Below are 18,125 nucleotides of genomic sequence, written 5' to 3' on the forward strand. Positions count from 1 at the left end.
GTTAGAGGCGACACTCCAGACAGTGACGCACACAGACCTTAGTCATGTGTGATCTCACAGATAGGTCTATCTCTTTAAGATAACCGCATAACTGGCATACTGATGCATCCGTTTATTCGTAGAAAACCACAGTTTCTGAATTTTAGTGTCGACGTCCTATCAGAAATCTCTGCCTGATGTACAAACAGTGTAACAATCAGTAGAGGATGGAGGCGATCAGCATTTTGAGTTTAATATTTTTTTTCCCATTTTTAAAAGATTGTTTAGGTTTGTTGTTTTTACAATAAAAGCACAACTGATCAACTTGATCTTGATAGCAAGTAAGTAAAACCAGGCATTTCATATATTTACCGAACTTGTTAGTAACACTGTGCAGGATTCTGGATTAAAGTTGCAGCTGAATGAATGACTTGCAAGTCAATAAAGTAAATCTGCTTGGCATCTTTCTTGGCCTTCAGACAACAATTCTGATGGCTAAAGATCCAAATGGGACAGGCAACAAAAAACAACAACCCAAAAAACAATAATAATAATAATAATAGGTTTTGATTACCAATCTAACTGATTGATTGCTTATTTTTATTATTGCTCTTCGTTCTACAATGTATTAAGCATTCATTAAAAGATTACCTACATAAGAACATTATAATCATGTAAATAGGACAAATACCAGGAAGGGGATTCATCCCAAGAAGGTCAGATATGATCTTTTTTTTTTTTTTGTTTAACACAATTTCATAACATTTATTAAAGCAATTTGCTATAAAGTATAAACCTTTCTTTAAAAAATACCTCATTAGGAGGTAACTCTAGTATGTCTCAGTATTACGTTGTTGTTGTTCAGCTTATTAATAAGATTGCTACACACTTAACTAGAGGCTAAATTAAATTGTATGCATCCTAAATTATCAATAGCCTTTTTCTTTATTGATAAATAAATGCATGTCTGCTACTGGAAAGGTGCAATGCACACCTGAGGGATAAGTGTTGTGCATAGGAAAAGATTACTGCTTCTCTATTTCTGTCCTGCAAAGCTCTTTAGCAGTCTTACCCTTATGTGTCAGAGACTGAGACAGTGAATTGAGTGCGTTTCTTCCTGATTGCTCAGACCTGTGCCTGTGTGGATTTTTATTTTTGTTCAACAGAACTGAAGACAGCAACTGTAAACGAAGAAGGTCCTAAAGGAATAGCGATCAAGATGTTGATAACCATGCTAACAGCTATGTATATGGTGGTCAAAGTGGTAGAAACGGTAAGGTGATTATAATGGTAGCACTCTACTGTACAGATCAGAACAACAAGAATGATGACGTTGATTATTAGCACAAAGTAAGATGCCTTTTTTTTCATTTATGGAGGATATCAGCTATAGTATAGTAAGTGTTTGTAGGTAAATGGCATTGACAATAGCTTTATAAAATAAGAATGTACATGTGGATCGTGCTGCAACAGCTGGTTAGTGTAAACCACATTTATATTTACAGCTTCCAGATGTATTCAGGCAAGTTATGTTAGAGCCAACTGGTAAATGCTGCCCTGTCATTGTTCTCTGTTTTCTCGTTATTCAGTGTTCACATTTAGAGCCGAGCCAGTTGTTGACCTTTGACCCATATTCATATGTCTAAGCAAAACGTCTTTTTATTTACAGATAGGGGCGCGATTTACGCGGGAACAGGATCCTTTGCCTTATGTGGTGTCTCAGCCTTTGCCTTGGCAGGTTCACTCAGTGTCTCTCAGCCGGAGGAGCAGCAAAGCAGATGAGGTTAGTTATAGCAAGATCGATACTGCAGATCATAATTTACATTAAAAACCACATCAGTTCTGTTCATATAGCTTCATTCTCTGTATGAGAAAACTGTTGGGTAAAACTACATCCTCTATTCTTAGTATTTCTAGCCTGTATAAATATCGTCATACGATTATTATGATCTCATGTACATTAATAGTAGTAGTATTTTTTTAATCATCAATACTCATAAATGATCTTTTCTTATTCTTTGGTAATTAGTAGAAAGAAAGTCCAGAAGCACAGGACATAGAAGCAGAGGAATGTGTCTTAAAAAGGCAGAGATGGTTTGCCTCTATACTCAGAAAGTAGCAGCAAAATAATATATTTTTAAAAATAAAGTTGCCTCTACATCTTCACAGTTCACATCTGATGTCTCCTGAAGGTTTCAATATGTATCCCCGAATAAAGGAGCATATTTCAGCCCAAGTTGAAAGTGCGCACATCTTTTTGTAAAAGTGAAATTTTGGTTGACAGGCTTGTATTTTTCTTGTACCTTTTCTAAGGTTACTTCTGTCTAAAACCTCTATACAACTGAAACTTACAAATGTATCGAGGATAAATAGCTGGAGTGCTTAATGTGAGCACAAGTACTTAAATGAAAAGGTGCAACAGTCATACTCAACAAGCAGCTCTATACCCTTATGTGCTTAGACTGGCTACAGTTTAAATTTACCTTAGCTTGTCTGGTGAAAGGAGGGAGCAGACCTCATAGACAGGGTTATAAAGCCAACACATGAGACTGAACATAGGCATGAAACACACAGTCAAATTGGCAGGTAGGCATGATAAGCTGGTCCTCAGACTCTGGATTCCCTGCCGCTGCTCTGTTTGAGCTATAATCCCAATCAAGGGGATTTGTGTTTGAGGTCATTACTGTGATTGTATATAGAAAGAAAGCACAGTCATAGACACACATGTACTTTGGCCATTAGTTCCTTAAGTGTGGAACATACATTGCAGTTTAGTATTTTAGTAGTTTTGCATATGTTTAACTCTGAATGTCAGCCAGAGAAGATGGCACTACTGATTATTCTTACACATAATCTGTATGTGTTACATCTTGTGCACTAAACCAATACTTACTCTCCTTCCTGTGTGTGCCTGCACATCTATTAAGAGTTTTATAACACAAGGCTGTTCTGTTTCATTTACAGTATGATGGCCTCAGGAGAAACAGCATAGGCGTGTATAGAAAGAGTAAGTAACATTTGTAGGTAAATATTTTAAATGCAGGCTATTATTCTGATGAGTGGCCCTGGAAAAGTTGTTCTGAATAACTATGAAATCCAATTTTAAAAGATTTTTTTTCAGAAAAATAGCCTGCTTCAATAAAGGCTAATATATAAAATGTGCTTGAACTCAATCATTGCTACAGAGTTTCTCTACATGGCTATTTCCTCTACTTTCCTGGCTATTCCCTGTGTCCTGTCGTGTTCAGACTCCAATGCCAGTAACGGGACATGCACAGCGCCTGCTGTTCCTCCGCTCAGCCCTGTTGAAGTTGAGAAGGCCGCCTCTACCATCCAGAACCATTTCAGGAAATTCCAGCAGAAGAAACACAAGAACGGCAAGTAGATGGACCAGGAGAGTCTTACTACTCCAGCAAGTCTGAGAGACAATAGCAAGCAAGCTGTGATTTCATGTGATTTCATCAAAGGCTAGATGAATGCTGTGATGTCATGATTAAATTCATATGAACACTTATATTCAAATATACATACATTTAAACTTAGTAGAGGTCCCAAGATTAGTAATCCAGATTAACATACAGCAGCCTACATCTCACACAATGCTTATAAAACCATATTTTAATTTCTATGTGAACAATAAATGTGAATATTCTGTAATTCTGAATGAACAGATTTGCTGTGCTGTGATGATTGATGTGATTTTAAGAGTGCGTGAGTGAGTGTGATTCTCTGATTTATATATGACTGTTGTTTCCTGTATATAAATGTGTGGAAAAACACTGATGTCTCTTAAGAAAAAAAAAAACCCCCAGTCCATTTCAATAAACTCATCATCAGATTATGTTGTTTCACTGCCCTCTAGTGTTTAGAGGAATTTTTGCCTCACAAGTTGTATGAATTTTAAGGTGCTTATTTAATTTGATGTTTTTAAAGGTTTTAAAATATTGTAAAAGTTTGCAAAACACAATTAAAGTTATCAACAGTTATTATATGTAGTAATGTGAAAATGTTTAAATTCATCAAACTGAATGTTCACTTCAGGTCAAAGTGATCTTCAGGCCAGCGATGCTGCCAGTTGGCCAGTCCACTTCTGATTGTGTTGAAGATGTATGATCTGACACAACAATAGAGCCGGAACGTATGTTAATGCAACCAATTTATATCAAAAGATGGTGTGAAGAGTCGATGTGCAGTCAAACCTGAGTCCCACATTAGAAGAAGAGGAAATCCTGATAGAGAAGCAGAGGAATCGCCAATTCTTCTGTGGAAAGACAGGTAGGTTATTCTGGTATTCATCGGTATTGGATAATGGCTAAAGCACCTGGAAACCAAATCCTGTCAACACCACTAACAACTCTCAAAAACAACATAAAACATGTTCACTTTCAATGAGAAACAGGAGCAAAACAGGAGCTTTCTTTTGGTGTAAATAGCACTTGTAGAAAAATGTGCCACAGGCTGTTGCATCCAGCAAAAGGCTAAGTTGTTGTCAAAGAGCTAGTTTAAGTCAATGAAAGCAGACACTAATGTGATGAGCTTCTGTCAGCATGGCTGCCCTGAGGTGAACTTAACCTTAGTGTGATTGCTTTTCTGCTCATGAGATGTGATTGTACGCGGTTTCTGTGTGTCTCCACGAGAAATTTTGGCTTTAAGGCGGAAGTGCATTGCACTGCCCATCTACCCGCAGAGAGAGTCTGTTGTGAGATTGGGGCAATGTCAAAAATATGTGGTTTAGCTCGTCTTTCGACTCTTGCTTGTGCTCTTGTCGGTCCATCAGCAAGCTGTGGAGAGGAGCTGTAAGTTATAACATGCAAAAAGCTGAAGTGAAACCAAGTGTTAAAAACAATGAAAAGTATCTACGGTCTGTGCTTTTCATACTGTATTGTTTATCTTTGTGTTTTTTTTGTTTTGTTTTGTCAATCCCTTCTCTGCTCTGGCCAATCAGCATTCGACCAACATACAGCATCATCGACATTGAGAAATCAAATATCTCCACAAATGTGGAAGTGCAATAACATAAATAAAACATGAAGGAATCAGTGACAATGCTGAATATTAGGCTGGTCAGTTTCCCAGGTATGAAACCTATAGGTCAGTTTTCTACCAGAGAGACAACTCTGAATAAATCCTTCTGGTTGGATGGTGCTTACATTTCTTATTAACATGAAAACACTAAAATGTTTCAAATCTGTCAAAAACTTGTTGAAAAACTTATATAAAAAATGATATTGTTATTTATTAGGCAAACAAACAGAATTTATGTTTTTATATCCAAATTTGAGCCTGCTCACTTTAGGAGTCAGAAATTAAGCATCTTAATAAAAAAATAATAATGTAATTGACTATATTTTTAATCATATTTTTATTTAAGATTAAATATGACAATTCATAGATAAGAACAAAAATTATATTTCAGTATCAAAAATATCATTTTGATTAAAGAGCATGAGCATACTGGAGGATTAATGATTACATAATTTAAAAGAAAATAATTTTTAATGATCAGATTTTAATTGTGTGGCATAAATCTTACATTGGGTAAGGTATAAGGTATACCTTGTAAATTTTTTAAGCACTACACAAAGTGCAGTACTAGCTGTAAAAGCTAACATGCATGACTCCATATAGTTTAAAGTGGCTGTATGGAGATGCTGACGAAAATAAGCATTTAAGTACACTTAGATATCATGAAAATAATTACTGGGGAAGTGCAAAATATTCCAAATATTAATAATTACTTGTTCAGAGCAACATAAAAGCCAATCATAGTACCTTGCTGTGTTTATTTTTTTTTAAATAAAGTTAGCTGAAAAAAGTGAAGCAAGATGATTAAACAATTTGGGCAGTCTTAAAAAAATGTCAAGTTTTATAGGCTATATTTTGTCTATAATAAAAAAAAATTTACTTTTCACCTCATTTTAAACTCCTTGGTTCTCTGGAGAGTTAAAGACAGTTTACAATTTACAGTAAAGTTTCTACTACTAGTTTGAGATGAGGCAAAAGAGCACAGATTTCTCCAGGCTTGGTTCCCATTTGACCTTTTTCACACGTCTTGGGGCTTTGCAAAGGTTAAATTTGGCTTTTAACCTCCTCTATCCACAACACATGTCCCCATGGCTGAAAAATTCACACTTCTTATGATTTTTCATTAAACAGAAGAAAAAGTTAAGATTCAACATTCAACAGCAAGTCGCCAATAAACAATATCATCACAGTTTATAAAAAGATAGCTTTATTGCACAAGGTGTTGAGTACTCTTTTTTTCCCATTTTTGTTTTGTTTTCATAGAAAAGAAAATGTAGAGTTAAACGCAAGCAATTGCAAATTGAAGCAATGTTTCCCCATAAAAGTTTAAGGAACAACCTCTAAATTTTGAAAATGGTTTCAGTAATCCCCTTTTAAATTGGTCAATTCACCATTTTCCTTTTTCTTTTATAACCAGCAAAATTTTCAGTACATGCAATGCTGCTCCCCTCCCCACAAATGTGGATTAATAATTTATTAATGATTTTTAAAAAAGCAAACTCTAAATTTTGTGACAAAGTAAAAACAAACTAAATTACAATAATATTAAAAAATCAACAAAAAAAAAAAAAAAAAGGAGACAACTCAACCAAATGCCCTGTAAAAGAAGAAAACAATATATTTTTTTAATTATGCATGGTCCACTCTGACACGTTTTAACTGGTCCATAAATCAAGATAAAGCGGTGTCTGTATAATTTTATAGTCTTGCCGTTAAGTCCTCTTCTGTTTCATTACAATAGCTTCAGTTCAAAGTTTACATTGTGCCCTGGTTTCTAGTGAAGATGTCGAAAATAGTACTCATTTATACAAAACACTTTCCTATGTACACAAGTCTTCTATTATGGAGTAAAACATAAGCTGTATAAGTGGACAACGGGGAACGGTGGGGGTGGAGACGGGGTTCTGATTGATTGGCAGATGGGGAAAACGTTGGGGAAGTGGAACGTGTGAAGTTGGCCTTACAAACACAGGCAAAGTCAGTTTGAAAGTATGTTGTTGTATTTTAAGGAAAAATCCACCCCAGATGTTTCGTAAGCTGAAAAGCTGTCCAAATATAATAAGAGAAATAAGAATAAAATATGAGGACCACTTTATCCAGTGGATTGTTTTTTTCCCTTAATAAATGTTAGTGATTTTATCTTTTCTATACTCGCTATTTGGTACATAAACTTCTAAAACTGATGTATTATCATTAATATTAAAATGGAAATTTGAGTATGATTAACATTTTCCTTACTATGTGAGTATGCTTTGTAAAATGCATTGAAAGCAATTCAGTGTTCATATGTTTGGGTGGACAAAAAAATAAAAAAAACCATCTGCTATAAAGTATCAAAATAAGCTAAATGTTAAAACGCATATTATATGTAATGGCAAAATGTTACATGGACATTTATGGCCTACTAGAATTCTGGAAATGTTTGGAGGGTGGAATTTTCTTTAAAGACAGACATTACATTTACTTTAAGCAAACTGACAGAGGATCGGTGTTATACGGTAGAAGCAACTTCACTGAAGAACTGGGGAAAGCAGGTTGGACAGAACTTTATTTCATCATTCCAACCAATATCCATACAACTGGAGTAAGGAAGCCCCTGGTTGTGAAAGCAGGCCTGCCCCATTCCCAAACTCTTGTTTTTCTGAAGACAAGTATTTGCATAACTTGAAATGTAAAAGCTAAAAGAAAAGGCATCGTAACCATTAGCAACAAAAAGCAAAAATACATATCTCTCCCGGCTAGTTTTCAAACGAAAGGGAGCATGGATACATTTAGAAGCAGTTTTTAAACATAACTGTGTGGTATGCTCATTGGACTGCACTCCTGGAGTTTGGGAATGACTTGCTGTGACACAGATAGGAAACAGAAATACTTGTTGGTTGTTTGTTGTCATTAATTATAATTATAGGTAATGGCATTGAGTTTGTGAACACACCTTCAGAAGGTACAATACAACATAATACAAGATTCTCACTGTATAGACTGTCCTCGTTATACTGTTTTCTTTTTCAACACCACACTTTCTGCACTGATCCATAAACCACAGTTAACCAGCGACACAATCTCACACTATAATTTGACTTTACTGTGCTTGTCCTTTCAGCTGCTACCTGCTGCACAGGCGGTACAGCTTTGAACATTTACAAAATCACAAGGGGTTCAAACCTTAGTTTCACCACTTAATTTTCTTTCACACAACTTCCTTTCGCTCTAAGATCTTCTGCCCATGGTTGTGCTACCCGTTTAAACTTCCCTCTTCTTTTTCCTTCTTCTCTTCTGGCAATTTTTTTTCACTCTGAGCGATTGTCTTGTGATCTTTTATATATATTTTCAATTAGAACGGCTTTTATATTTCTCTGCATTTTTTTCAATATTCATATATTTGCTATATATTTGAATAGAAATATATATGTACATACTTTTGAAAACAAACATATATCTTTTTCTTTTTTCTATTGCGAGAGCCCTGATGTTATGTTCGACCACTGAAAAACATGTGGAGCAACTCTTCTTTTTTTTTTGGAACGATCTTTGTTATGGGATTAAGCTTTGGGAGAAGAACTAATAGTAATAATAAAAAAAAGATACAGTACCATGCATAAAGCTAAAAATAATTTCAGCAAGGTGGAGGGACTTGAAAATACTCCTTTTAGTTTCAAAGACCACTTATTTTTGAAGAAAAATCTCTCTGCTACTTCACATTATATTGACGCTCGATCCCTCTGATTATACTCTTAAACATTACTGTCTGTTTATAAATTCAAGATTATGCAAATATGATTTTTCTTCATAAATCTCCATAAATCTGCTGCGACTTGCTTCTCATTCAAGCTGACACTACACATCAAATAGCATTTCTGCCCGTCTGTGCATATTAGACCTCTTCTCTCAGTCAGTCTGTCTCTTTGACCTGCCAGTAAGCTAGCAGTAGATCACAGTGACACTGTATGGATATGATGATGGACCGGGTGGGTAAAGGTGAAAGTGGGAAAGGACAGAAAGGGAGGAAAAGGGCACAGGTAAAATGGCTTAAAACAAAAACCATAATGGATATTGTGGCGCCATGATGAATCATATAATGGTCGCTTCCTTCTTGAGGAAGTTTAAGAGAAAAAGAGGGACCTAGTTCTTATAATCTGTAATAGCTCTCTTCTGAACCCACTTCTTTTCCTGTGTTTTTCATTTCCTAAGCCATGTCGTCAATCCAAAACAAAGTTCAAAATGCTGGACCAAATTAGGGTCGTTGCGTTACATCATCAGCATCGACCCATTATCCCCTTTCACAGGTACAAAATGAACATTTGTCAGTTTTGACACAGATGTCTGCCCAAGAGGTCAGCATACAGACTGATTTTAAAAAGGTCCATCGTTGGTGTGCCTGCCACATGCATACATTTATATACACACATATACACCCGCGCAAACACGCTTGCACGTGCGCACACACACACACACACACACACGCACGCACGCAGGCTGTTGAAGGTTTCTGTTACTTGGATCCATTCTAATTTTCTCTTAGTGCACATGAGATTATATTTCCATCATCTGAAAATAAACAGAAAACTGATTTAAAAGAAAAAGGTTGGATTCATCTTGCACTTTATGATGCTTGAATTTTTTTCCCATCTTCTCTGCTTTGAGTCTGTTTAGAAAAGCATCAATTAAGACCACTATGCTGTATCATCCATTGCATGTATATGAAAATCCCTTTGTCTCAAATCTGATATTGAGACGACGGTCCATCCATTGCCTCTAATGTACGAATCCACGATGGAGTAATCTTTCAGAGCCAGTGTAACACCAAGGTTGGTGGTTAATGCATACAATAAAGCATCCTGCCATGGCACAATGCTGTGATATGAGCTCCTTTCCATCAGAGGCCAAAAAAGCAACATTTTTAAAAACCTAAAAATCTTAATACACATCTCTCTGAAACTCAAGCAACCTGGTTCATTCTACAGCTGTCTTGATCCAGAAAACAAGACAGTGCACGTGGAAAGCATTTTGTGCATAAGTACTGTGTCTTTGCCAGAAAATCAAAATATAGAGTTAACAAATGTGAATAAATCATCTATGTTTTGGCAAAGGTGTTTCCCAGGGTGATGAAGTAAGAGATAAAAATGACACAATAATAACAGAAAGCAATCAGGCAGAAAGAAAGGCAAACCCCTGTGCTGTGGAGACCCAACTCTGACCCCATCATATAATATTGTCAGTGGGAACCCAACCAGCCCCCTGCAGCCTGGCACAGCACAGGCACTGACAGGTAAGCTGTGCATCTGTATGTTTCTCACCCCAATTTTTCATAGAGGCTCTAGGCAAGCGATGGCTTGACCAGCATTCAATGAAGAGTTACAGTGACAGGCCGCAGTGATGACAGGCTACACCAGTGTGTAGGACTTGGAGTAGGCCCCCGCCCCTCCATCCCTTTGCTTCTGTAGTCTGCCTAAGCCCGAGGAGCTGCTCTCCAGGAGAGAGTCTCTGGATCCTCCCATCTTGGAGGAAGATGAAGATGCACCTCCAGGGGTCCCTCCTGTGGCCCCTACTGCCCCACCTCCACCGGAGGATGATGATGCCCCAGAAGCCGCAGCAGAAGCAGCAGCTGCCGCTGCACTCTGGGCTCCTGCAGCAGAGGAGCCAGGCATTGTGAGAGTTCTCTGGGGAAGTGTGGAGCTGCTAGAGCTAGCAGATGCCCCTCCACTCCCACTGCCACAACCACCGCCTCCTGTTGCCCCTCCCGAGGAAGCCCCAGAGGATGTGAGATTGGACAGACCAGAGTGGCCCATGGTTAGGGCCTGCTGTTTTGCAGAGTCCATAGTCACATGACGGCCCTGGGTGTGGTATGCACGTTGGGCCAGGCCACGAATAGAGGCTTCACGTGGTGGGACCACTGGACACGGGTCATGACGCTCTGCCTGCTTTCGAAAAAAGGGGTCTGACTTCATGTAGAGGGGTAGGTTGCAGTAGTCACCTGGAAGGGAAAAGTAAAATTTATCATCACTGCACAAGCTTATAGGATATAATGGATAGTATACTGTGCACCACAATAATTGCTATAAACTCATCTAATAATCAGAATACATGCATACTATCTACAGTTTGTTTGAGTTATTTACAGAAAACATTTACTTACATGAAGTCTGATTTTCACAATACAATTTTAAGCCTTTGGCCATACTTTTTAAATTTGTTTTCATATTAAAAATCCTAACAGACAAAAAAGAATCATGCTTAGAGGTGACAACTCACTCTTGGCGCGATGCGGAATGGGAACAGCTACATTCTTGCCACGGTCATAGTCTTGGGGTTTAGGTGGCGAGGCAGTAAAACGGCAGATGCCGGGCTCTGACGGTGTGCTCATGGACGTCATGCTGTCTGCATTGTCGTTGGTACCTGTAGTCATCTGATCAGATGAGCTGTCAGAAATAAAGCACTCTGTAATCTCAAATTTAGCATGTTGCAGGTGTTCCTCCAGCTTGGCATGCTCATATGCTCTTGCCAGCTCCTCGTAGGTGGAGGAGGCACTCTCTGTTGACACCATGCTGTTGCGCCCTTTATCTGTTCAAAAAAATAAGGAAAGGAAATGAAGGCAAGCCCCTTTCATAGCCTACTGCAAAATCACATTTGCTTCCTGCAGATAAATAGCCTTAATTGTATGTACATGCTAATGGCTGTAAGTGTCATTTCACCCATGTACTAACCTGTGTCCTGCGAGAGGCTGGCACTGTAGCTGTCACTCTCTGTGACAGTGATGCCATGCTGGGAGCCAACTGTGCGCCAGTCTGAGGTGAGAGTACGGGCTGGCGTAGAGGCCTGGCACTTGGTCAGAGTCCACTGACTAGAGTAGCGGTTCCTGATGCTGTGGGCTGACTTAACACTCTTCCTTGACACTGGATCTGATGGTAAATGGATGAAGAAATAAGAAGGGTTGGATGTTCACAGCCGGAATAAATCAACAAGAATTTAAAAATAAGAAAGATTGGTCTTCATATTTTGGTCCAGAGAACATTTGAATCATTCATGAAAAAATAATACTAATAACTCAATTGAACTGAGCAGAAATGTTGCATTTAATGAACATATTCAAGGTTAAACATTTAATGATATAATGGAGAGTGAGGAGTAAAAGCACATACTGGTTCCTGGCCGGATGTCAGACATGTCAATCAAAGGGCCAGTGTTCTGGATGAGGGCAGGATGATGGACTGACACACCAGTGCAAAAGCTCTGAGGGTTCCCAGTTTGGTTAAACTCTGTGTCTGTCACAGGGATAGTGGCCTTGTCCTCACCTATGACAGGCAGAAATATTGTGTGTCAACAAAATAACAATTAGCCTAACACCGCATTTCATGTAACGGTCATCGATTCGGTCCTCGGCATAGTTGTGTGAACATATGCGACAAGTCTCTCTTTCTCTCTCTTCCTCTCACCGATTTGCTTGATGCCTTCTTTGTCCTCAATTAGCAGCTGCACTCTGGGGATGTCGATGTGCAGCCGTGGGCCCTGAGGAGGCCCTTTAACCGGGGTGTCGAAACTGCGGTTGTTTTTACTAATTCATAGATACAAGACGAGCACACACAAACATGCATAGTTTGAAGAAAATGGGAAAGAAAGTTGATTTTTGAGTGGATTTTAGGTTACGCTTAATAATATTTCAAGCTTAATTTGCTGAGAATACATTCCAGTCTTACCTGATCAGCATCTCTGCTAAGCTTTTGGCATCTAACGAGAACAGAGGATATAATTAATTTTTCATTTTTTTTTGACAAACAAGTATTCTTAGAATAAATGCTCTGCAGGCTGAATGTAATATTCTCTCTCATTTTCACCACTTATCTCCTCTCTTCTTATTTCTTCTCTCACCTCTCAGTCTCTTTAGTCTCTTTTCTTTGCGTTTCTTGCGAATGATGAAGAGCAACGCAACACCAAGTGTGACCAAGATCACAGGACAGCCAATAGAAAACAGCTTCTTGACATCGTCGTTCTTCTCCAGAGGGGATTTAATTGGCGGTATTGTGCCTGTAGAGATCAGTTTAATGTGCTTTCATAAGACAATATCATAAGGTACCCATTTTAATGGATTTCTCATTAAAACAATGCCATTTATCCAAAGTAAATGGCAAATGAAGATCATCTTGTACTCACTGCCATCATAGTCTAGAGTGGCAAACTGGGAGCTCTGGTTACCACAGCCAGCACTGTTACAAGCTTTCATCTTTAACTCATACCAGGTGGCCTCACGCAGCTCTGCCAGGAACACATCTGTGGTGGCGTTGGTGCGCACGTTCTGCCATGTCCAAGTGCCTGCACGAGTGCACACGACTCTTAATTACGATCACGTTTTTTCAAGAAAAAATAATATATGTGTCTAAGTTTGGTCACTTTTCCATTGAATTTATATCAGGACATCTCCAATATTACCAAAAACTGAAAAATGAAAAAGGAACCACTCACCTTTCGGTCTAAATTCTAGCGTGACAGCTGTGATCGGACAGCCTCCACTGGCCCAGCCTTGCAAGTTGAGGCGAGCATGGCTGGAGTTAATGTGGGTGAAGACAGGCTGGTCTTTGTTGAACTGGGGTTCTGTAAAGGCAGCAACGGTTTGATGCAGAATATGCTCAGAATATTAAAACAATATTTGGAATGGCATTTCACAGGTAATATGGTTAACACAGGTCATCAGCAGCAGACCTGCACACAACATTCAGTTAAATAAACTAAATAATATATTGATGCAGTTACAGCAAAAACTGAAGCAGCAAAGTTTAGTATTGTATGTAATATGTTTGCATAATCTCTGAGAGGTTAAATATGCATTTAGTAATGACTACCAAATTTGAAACTGGACTGCACTATAAGAAGTTTAATGACAGCATAAACATCCCGCTGGTCAGTCATATCACTGTCCATAAAACAAACCTTTCCCACTGCATTTTGAGAGCAGTGTACATTAATTTAAAGCCTTACTAATGACACGTAACCTTGCTTTGGAGCCATTTGTAAATGAAAAAGCATTAAATGTATCAAATGTTTTAATTCTGATATTTAATATTGAAACTAATTTGATATCATTTGAATAGACTGAAGCATAGATGAAAGAAAATAACCCTCCTGTAATAAAACACATGATCTATTCGTATATCATCTATTCATTCACATTTTTCAAAAGTCAATTCAAATTTTGAGATTGCGGAAAAGATACATTTAAAGGTGCATTAAACACTTTCAGTTGACGTTTTTTGTTGACCTCCTCACATGTGACCTGCTGTATTTTCTGAGTGTTATCTAGAACCCCTTTTCAAAAATAATTCCATTGTGTAAAAATATATATTTTTTACTTGTCTGCTGTATATATTGTTTAAAGTCCTTTTCTGCCAGCTTCTCACCTCGCCCGTGAGTCTTTGCCTCAATGATCTCACTGATACGTCCAGCACCAACGCTGTTCTTGGCAGCCAGCTTGACTTTGTACCAGGTCCCACAGCGCAGGTTGTCCAATTTGAAAGAGCGCTCGCTAGAACTGATGAAAACATCTTTCCATTCCTCTGTGTTGTCTACAGAGTACTGCAGAACAAAACCTGCATAAGAAATGAGACATGCACAAAATAGTTTTTTCTCAGTTTGACGCAAATCCCTCACTAATATAAAGTCTACTGAACTTTCAGACATTGGTACCACTCCTGGCCACTAGATGGCAATGTATGATTGCACTTCCCTTGTCCAGTTAAGCGTCAATTGGAGGATGGTGTAGCTGCTCTCTGTCTATGCCGCCATTAGTTACCTACAAACCCCAAGACTGGGATGGCGCTGACTGAGCATCTATGCAAATGAGGGCATGCAATATGGTGACTGTTTTTATAATCAGCTGCCTTGAAGAGCCAACTCCCTCCCACTCTGAGACACCTTCCATCTAATCCTCTGTCTTTCCTTCTGCCTGTATATGATTACGCATATATGACTGTCTCACTCTGAGTGTTTCCTTGTACTCTTTGTACCATCTTCATTTCCTTACTCTCTCTCTTTTTCTAACAGATGGTGCGATGGAGTCCAAAACGTTAAAAAGGGTTAACATGCAGATCGAGCAGTGTCTGTAAGTTTTATAGTCACCCTCGGTCTGTCACAGAACAGAAGAGGACACAGCAGAACATAACAGAAGATAGCACAGTGAACAGTACAGAACAGCACAACAACAGGCTGGAAGAACACTATGACTGACTGCTGTTGTACATAATATAAGATTCTCAGTGTATGGGACCAGTCTGCAACATTTGGCGATTTGTCTATTTAGAAATTATTTTATTTTTACACAAACTGGAAAAAAGTCCTCATTACCAGCTGAAAATGGCTTTATTAGTGCACACTAGCATGTTTTTTCTGAAAGGGAATCATATACAGACATCAGGGCAGTGATACTGCAAAACAGGTGCGTGACAAGGAACTATTGCTGACAATGAGCCGGTGGATTTAGCGACGGGACTTTCCGCTATCACACAAGTTCTACAGAAAAGATTTATGGACACATAAGACTAGATGCTGTATGCAAATACTGGCACATCCCTATTTGAATACTAAGCTGCACATCCAGTAGAGGCTGTTTAAGTTTATGCATTATATCCTGTTTCAGTTTTGCATAATGCATGCACGCAAGTCTTTCTTGGGTCATCCTGGCAGCACGGTTTCCAAAAGGAGTATATTCTATTCAGTTTTGGAGGCCTTCATGTGCTGATTGCAAGAAGCTATTACTAAATGTCATCTACTGAAATTTCTCTGGTTTTATTTGTTTGTTTTCATTGTCATTTATTCTGTAATCACATAAGGTAGAATAGCGGCTTTACCAAAACCATATATGGTGCTTGAGTGTGTCATATAGAGCAGTAATAAGTTAAACTGCCACAGCCTGACCAAAGGGAGAGACCCAGTCACGCACACTGTGGCCATCTTCACATACAGCTCATCAATAATCAGCTAATCAAACAGACACACAATTAACAGGGAAACATAAAACCAAGACACCATTCAATAAACTAATAGGTCAATAGAGACACTACCAATAATACCAGGCAGGAGACAAGCTGAGGCACGACAAACATGTCAGCTATAGACAAGAGGAAAGTAATGTGAGTACACAAGAGGAGAGACAGATATACGGCTTTCCTCCGAAAAATTACGCACCTCTTATAGAGCTGCCGCCATTGTCTCCTGGTATCCAAGCCAGAGTGATGGAGGAGGTGGAGGTGGTAGAGACGGTTAGACGTGGCTGGTCTGGAGGTACTGAGGACGAGGCACAGAATCTTATAATACCATGACTTATATTATCAAAGACATACTTTTGATGAGTTATGTATTCATTTTGGCAAATCTTAATGTTTATTACGTAAAAAAAGTTTGCTAGTGTGTCATTATAGCCATTCGCTTACCTTGCACCAAAAGGTTGACTATAATAGTGTCAAAGCCAAGTGTGTTTGTGGCTGTGCAGGTGTAGTAACCAGAATCCTCAGCTTTGACAGAGCGCAGCACCAGAGTCCCATTAGCCAAAATGAGACGCTGCCCATCTAGAGAAACTGGTATGGCTGTGTCCTCACTATTGAAGAGAAAGAGACACTGATAAGAGGACCTTCAGTCTATTATTAGGGTTAATTAAGTATCAGCAGCCACTTTGAAACACCTATGGTCATAAAAATTATTTAATATAATAAAAGATTAATAAAATTGAATTAATTCTAATCTATTTCTCTGATTAACAATGTTAATGATTTATTAATTTTTGCTATATCGTTATATGTTCTTTTGTCTTAGTTTTACTCATGAGGATGGACTCCAAGGGGATACAAGAGAAACTGGGACTTTTGTAGAAAGCTGCAGCAATAAGACAAACTTAGTTCTGTTCAATATTAACTTTATCTCATTATAACCATACTGGTGGGCCCTCCACAACAGTCCCAGCTTCTCTCGTGGCCCCTGGAGAAAATTAATTGCCCACTCCTGGTTAAGGTGGATCACTTGTGTTAAGATGTAAGTTAGGATCTGACTTGGTGTTTTGCATAGTTTCTAGTCTGAAGGTTTTCATAATAATTTTTAATGGCTCATCCAACCAGGACTGCAATGAAGCTGGAGGCTATCCCAAATGAAATTGGCAAGAAGTGAGGTACACTGTCTGCACATTACCTTAGCATGTGCACTTAATTGTCTGTAATCAATTCTCAGAGGAATTACAGCAGCAAGAACACTCTGCTTCAGTATTTCTAGTGTGGATTCTCACCTGTCTTTGGTCCATTTTATGGTAGGTGTAGGTTCTCCTACTGAGCTACAGGGCAGTCGCACCTCTTTCATCCAGGGAGTGGTCACGGTACCGCCAAATGAGAGGATTTTAGCTGGGGCTGGTGCAGGAGAGGAAAAAAGTGAAAGGTGTATAGAGGCAGAGAAATTTAATAAAAAGACCTTTAGAGCTAATTGCATTAACACTCAAGCAGCCCATAAGACCAGCTGAGCAATAGACTAATTAATATGCACCAATCGGATGATTTGCTGTTGTCAAATAATTTTCAAATCCAATTAACAATCACTTGGTTTTGAACCAATACATCCCAGTGTTAATGCATGTGCATACATTGATTTATCTTCTTGCTAGAATTCTTTTAATAAGCACAATTAACTGAGAGGAAATGTGTACTCCCTATAATTCACATTAGAATTTGTTACACTGGCTGGAAAAAAATAGAACATATATATATATATATATATATATATATATATATATATATATATATATATATATATATATATATATATATATATATATATATATATATAAAGAATACAAAGAATGAGAAGAGGGGATATGAAAAAAAAAGTCTTTCCATTCAGGCACATAACCCTCTTATTCTCTGTCACTCCCCTACCCTCTCTGTCTCGCTTTCTTTCCCAAGCTTGGCGTCTTAATGCTAGTGCTCTGGTGCACTTATGTTAAGGTTGAATGAAGTATTGAGTGAGCAAGCCTGGAGGACACTGTCTATTACAGCTGCCGATCAGCAGCACACTCCAATATGAGCACACATTAACAAACCTTTGCATCCAAGTCAAAGGAATGAACAGATAAAGAAAAGGCACTCTATTCATTCTTA

General features: G+C 38.3%; 2 protein-coding genes across 3 annotated transcripts in view; one reads left to right on the top strand and one right to left on the bottom strand.

Moving 5' to 3' along the window:
- The first annotated feature begins 1,034 nt into the window (after positions 1–1,034).
- Positions 1,035–3,965, top strand: LOC145419952 (uncharacterized). Of its 2 annotated transcripts, none has more exons than XM_080288485.1 (4): positions 1,035–1,252; positions 1,649–1,762; positions 2,944–2,986; positions 3,165–3,965. In XM_080288485.1, exons 1-4 carry the CDS (start codon positions 1,199–1,201, stop codon positions 3,362–3,364), a joined length of 411 nt encoding a protein of 136 aa, XP_080144611.1. In that variant the 5' UTR covers positions 1,035–1,198; the 3' UTR covers positions 3,365–3,965. The 2 variants fall into 2 exon arrangements, with proteins under 2 accessions (XP_080144611.1, XP_080144612.1); XM_080288486.1 differs by having other exon boundaries at positions 1,043–1,252; positions 3,228–3,965.
- Positions 3,966–6,194: 2,229 nt separating this feature from the next.
- The window catches only part of dscaml1 (Down syndrome cell adhesion molecule like 1), a 113,821-nt gene continuing 101,890 nt past the window's right edge, over positions 6,195–18,125 (bottom strand). Inside the window, exons 23-35 of the mRNA XM_026191298.2 lie at positions 17,264–17,381; positions 16,422–16,585; positions 16,177–16,275; positions 14,394–14,582; positions 13,462–13,590; positions 13,153–13,311; positions 12,871–13,026; positions 12,699–12,729; positions 12,438–12,556; positions 12,144–12,296; positions 11,709–11,903; positions 11,257–11,565; positions 6,195–10,978 (exon numbers count right to left, since the gene is read on the bottom strand). Of these exons, the coding sequence (XP_026047083.1) occupies positions 10,389–10,978; positions 11,257–11,565; positions 11,709–11,903; positions 12,144–12,296; positions 12,438–12,556; positions 12,699–12,729; positions 12,871–13,026; positions 13,153–13,311; positions 13,462–13,590; positions 14,394–14,582; positions 16,177–16,275; positions 16,422–16,585; positions 17,264–17,381 (2,411 nt within the window). The 3' untranslated portion in view covers positions 6,195–10,388. The remainder of the gene's footprint in view (positions 10,979–11,256; positions 11,566–11,708; positions 11,904–12,143; positions 12,297–12,437; positions 12,557–12,698; positions 12,730–12,870; positions 13,027–13,152; positions 13,312–13,461; positions 13,591–14,393; positions 14,583–16,176; positions 16,276–16,421; positions 16,586–17,263; positions 17,382–18,125) is intronic.

This window comes from Astatotilapia calliptera, chromosome 14 (assembly GCF_964374335.1).
Source record: "Astatotilapia calliptera chromosome 14, fAstCal68.1, whole genome shotgun sequence".
In the NCBI taxonomy this organism is placed as follows: domain Eukaryota; kingdom Metazoa; phylum Chordata; class Actinopteri; order Cichliformes; family Cichlidae; genus Astatotilapia; species Astatotilapia calliptera.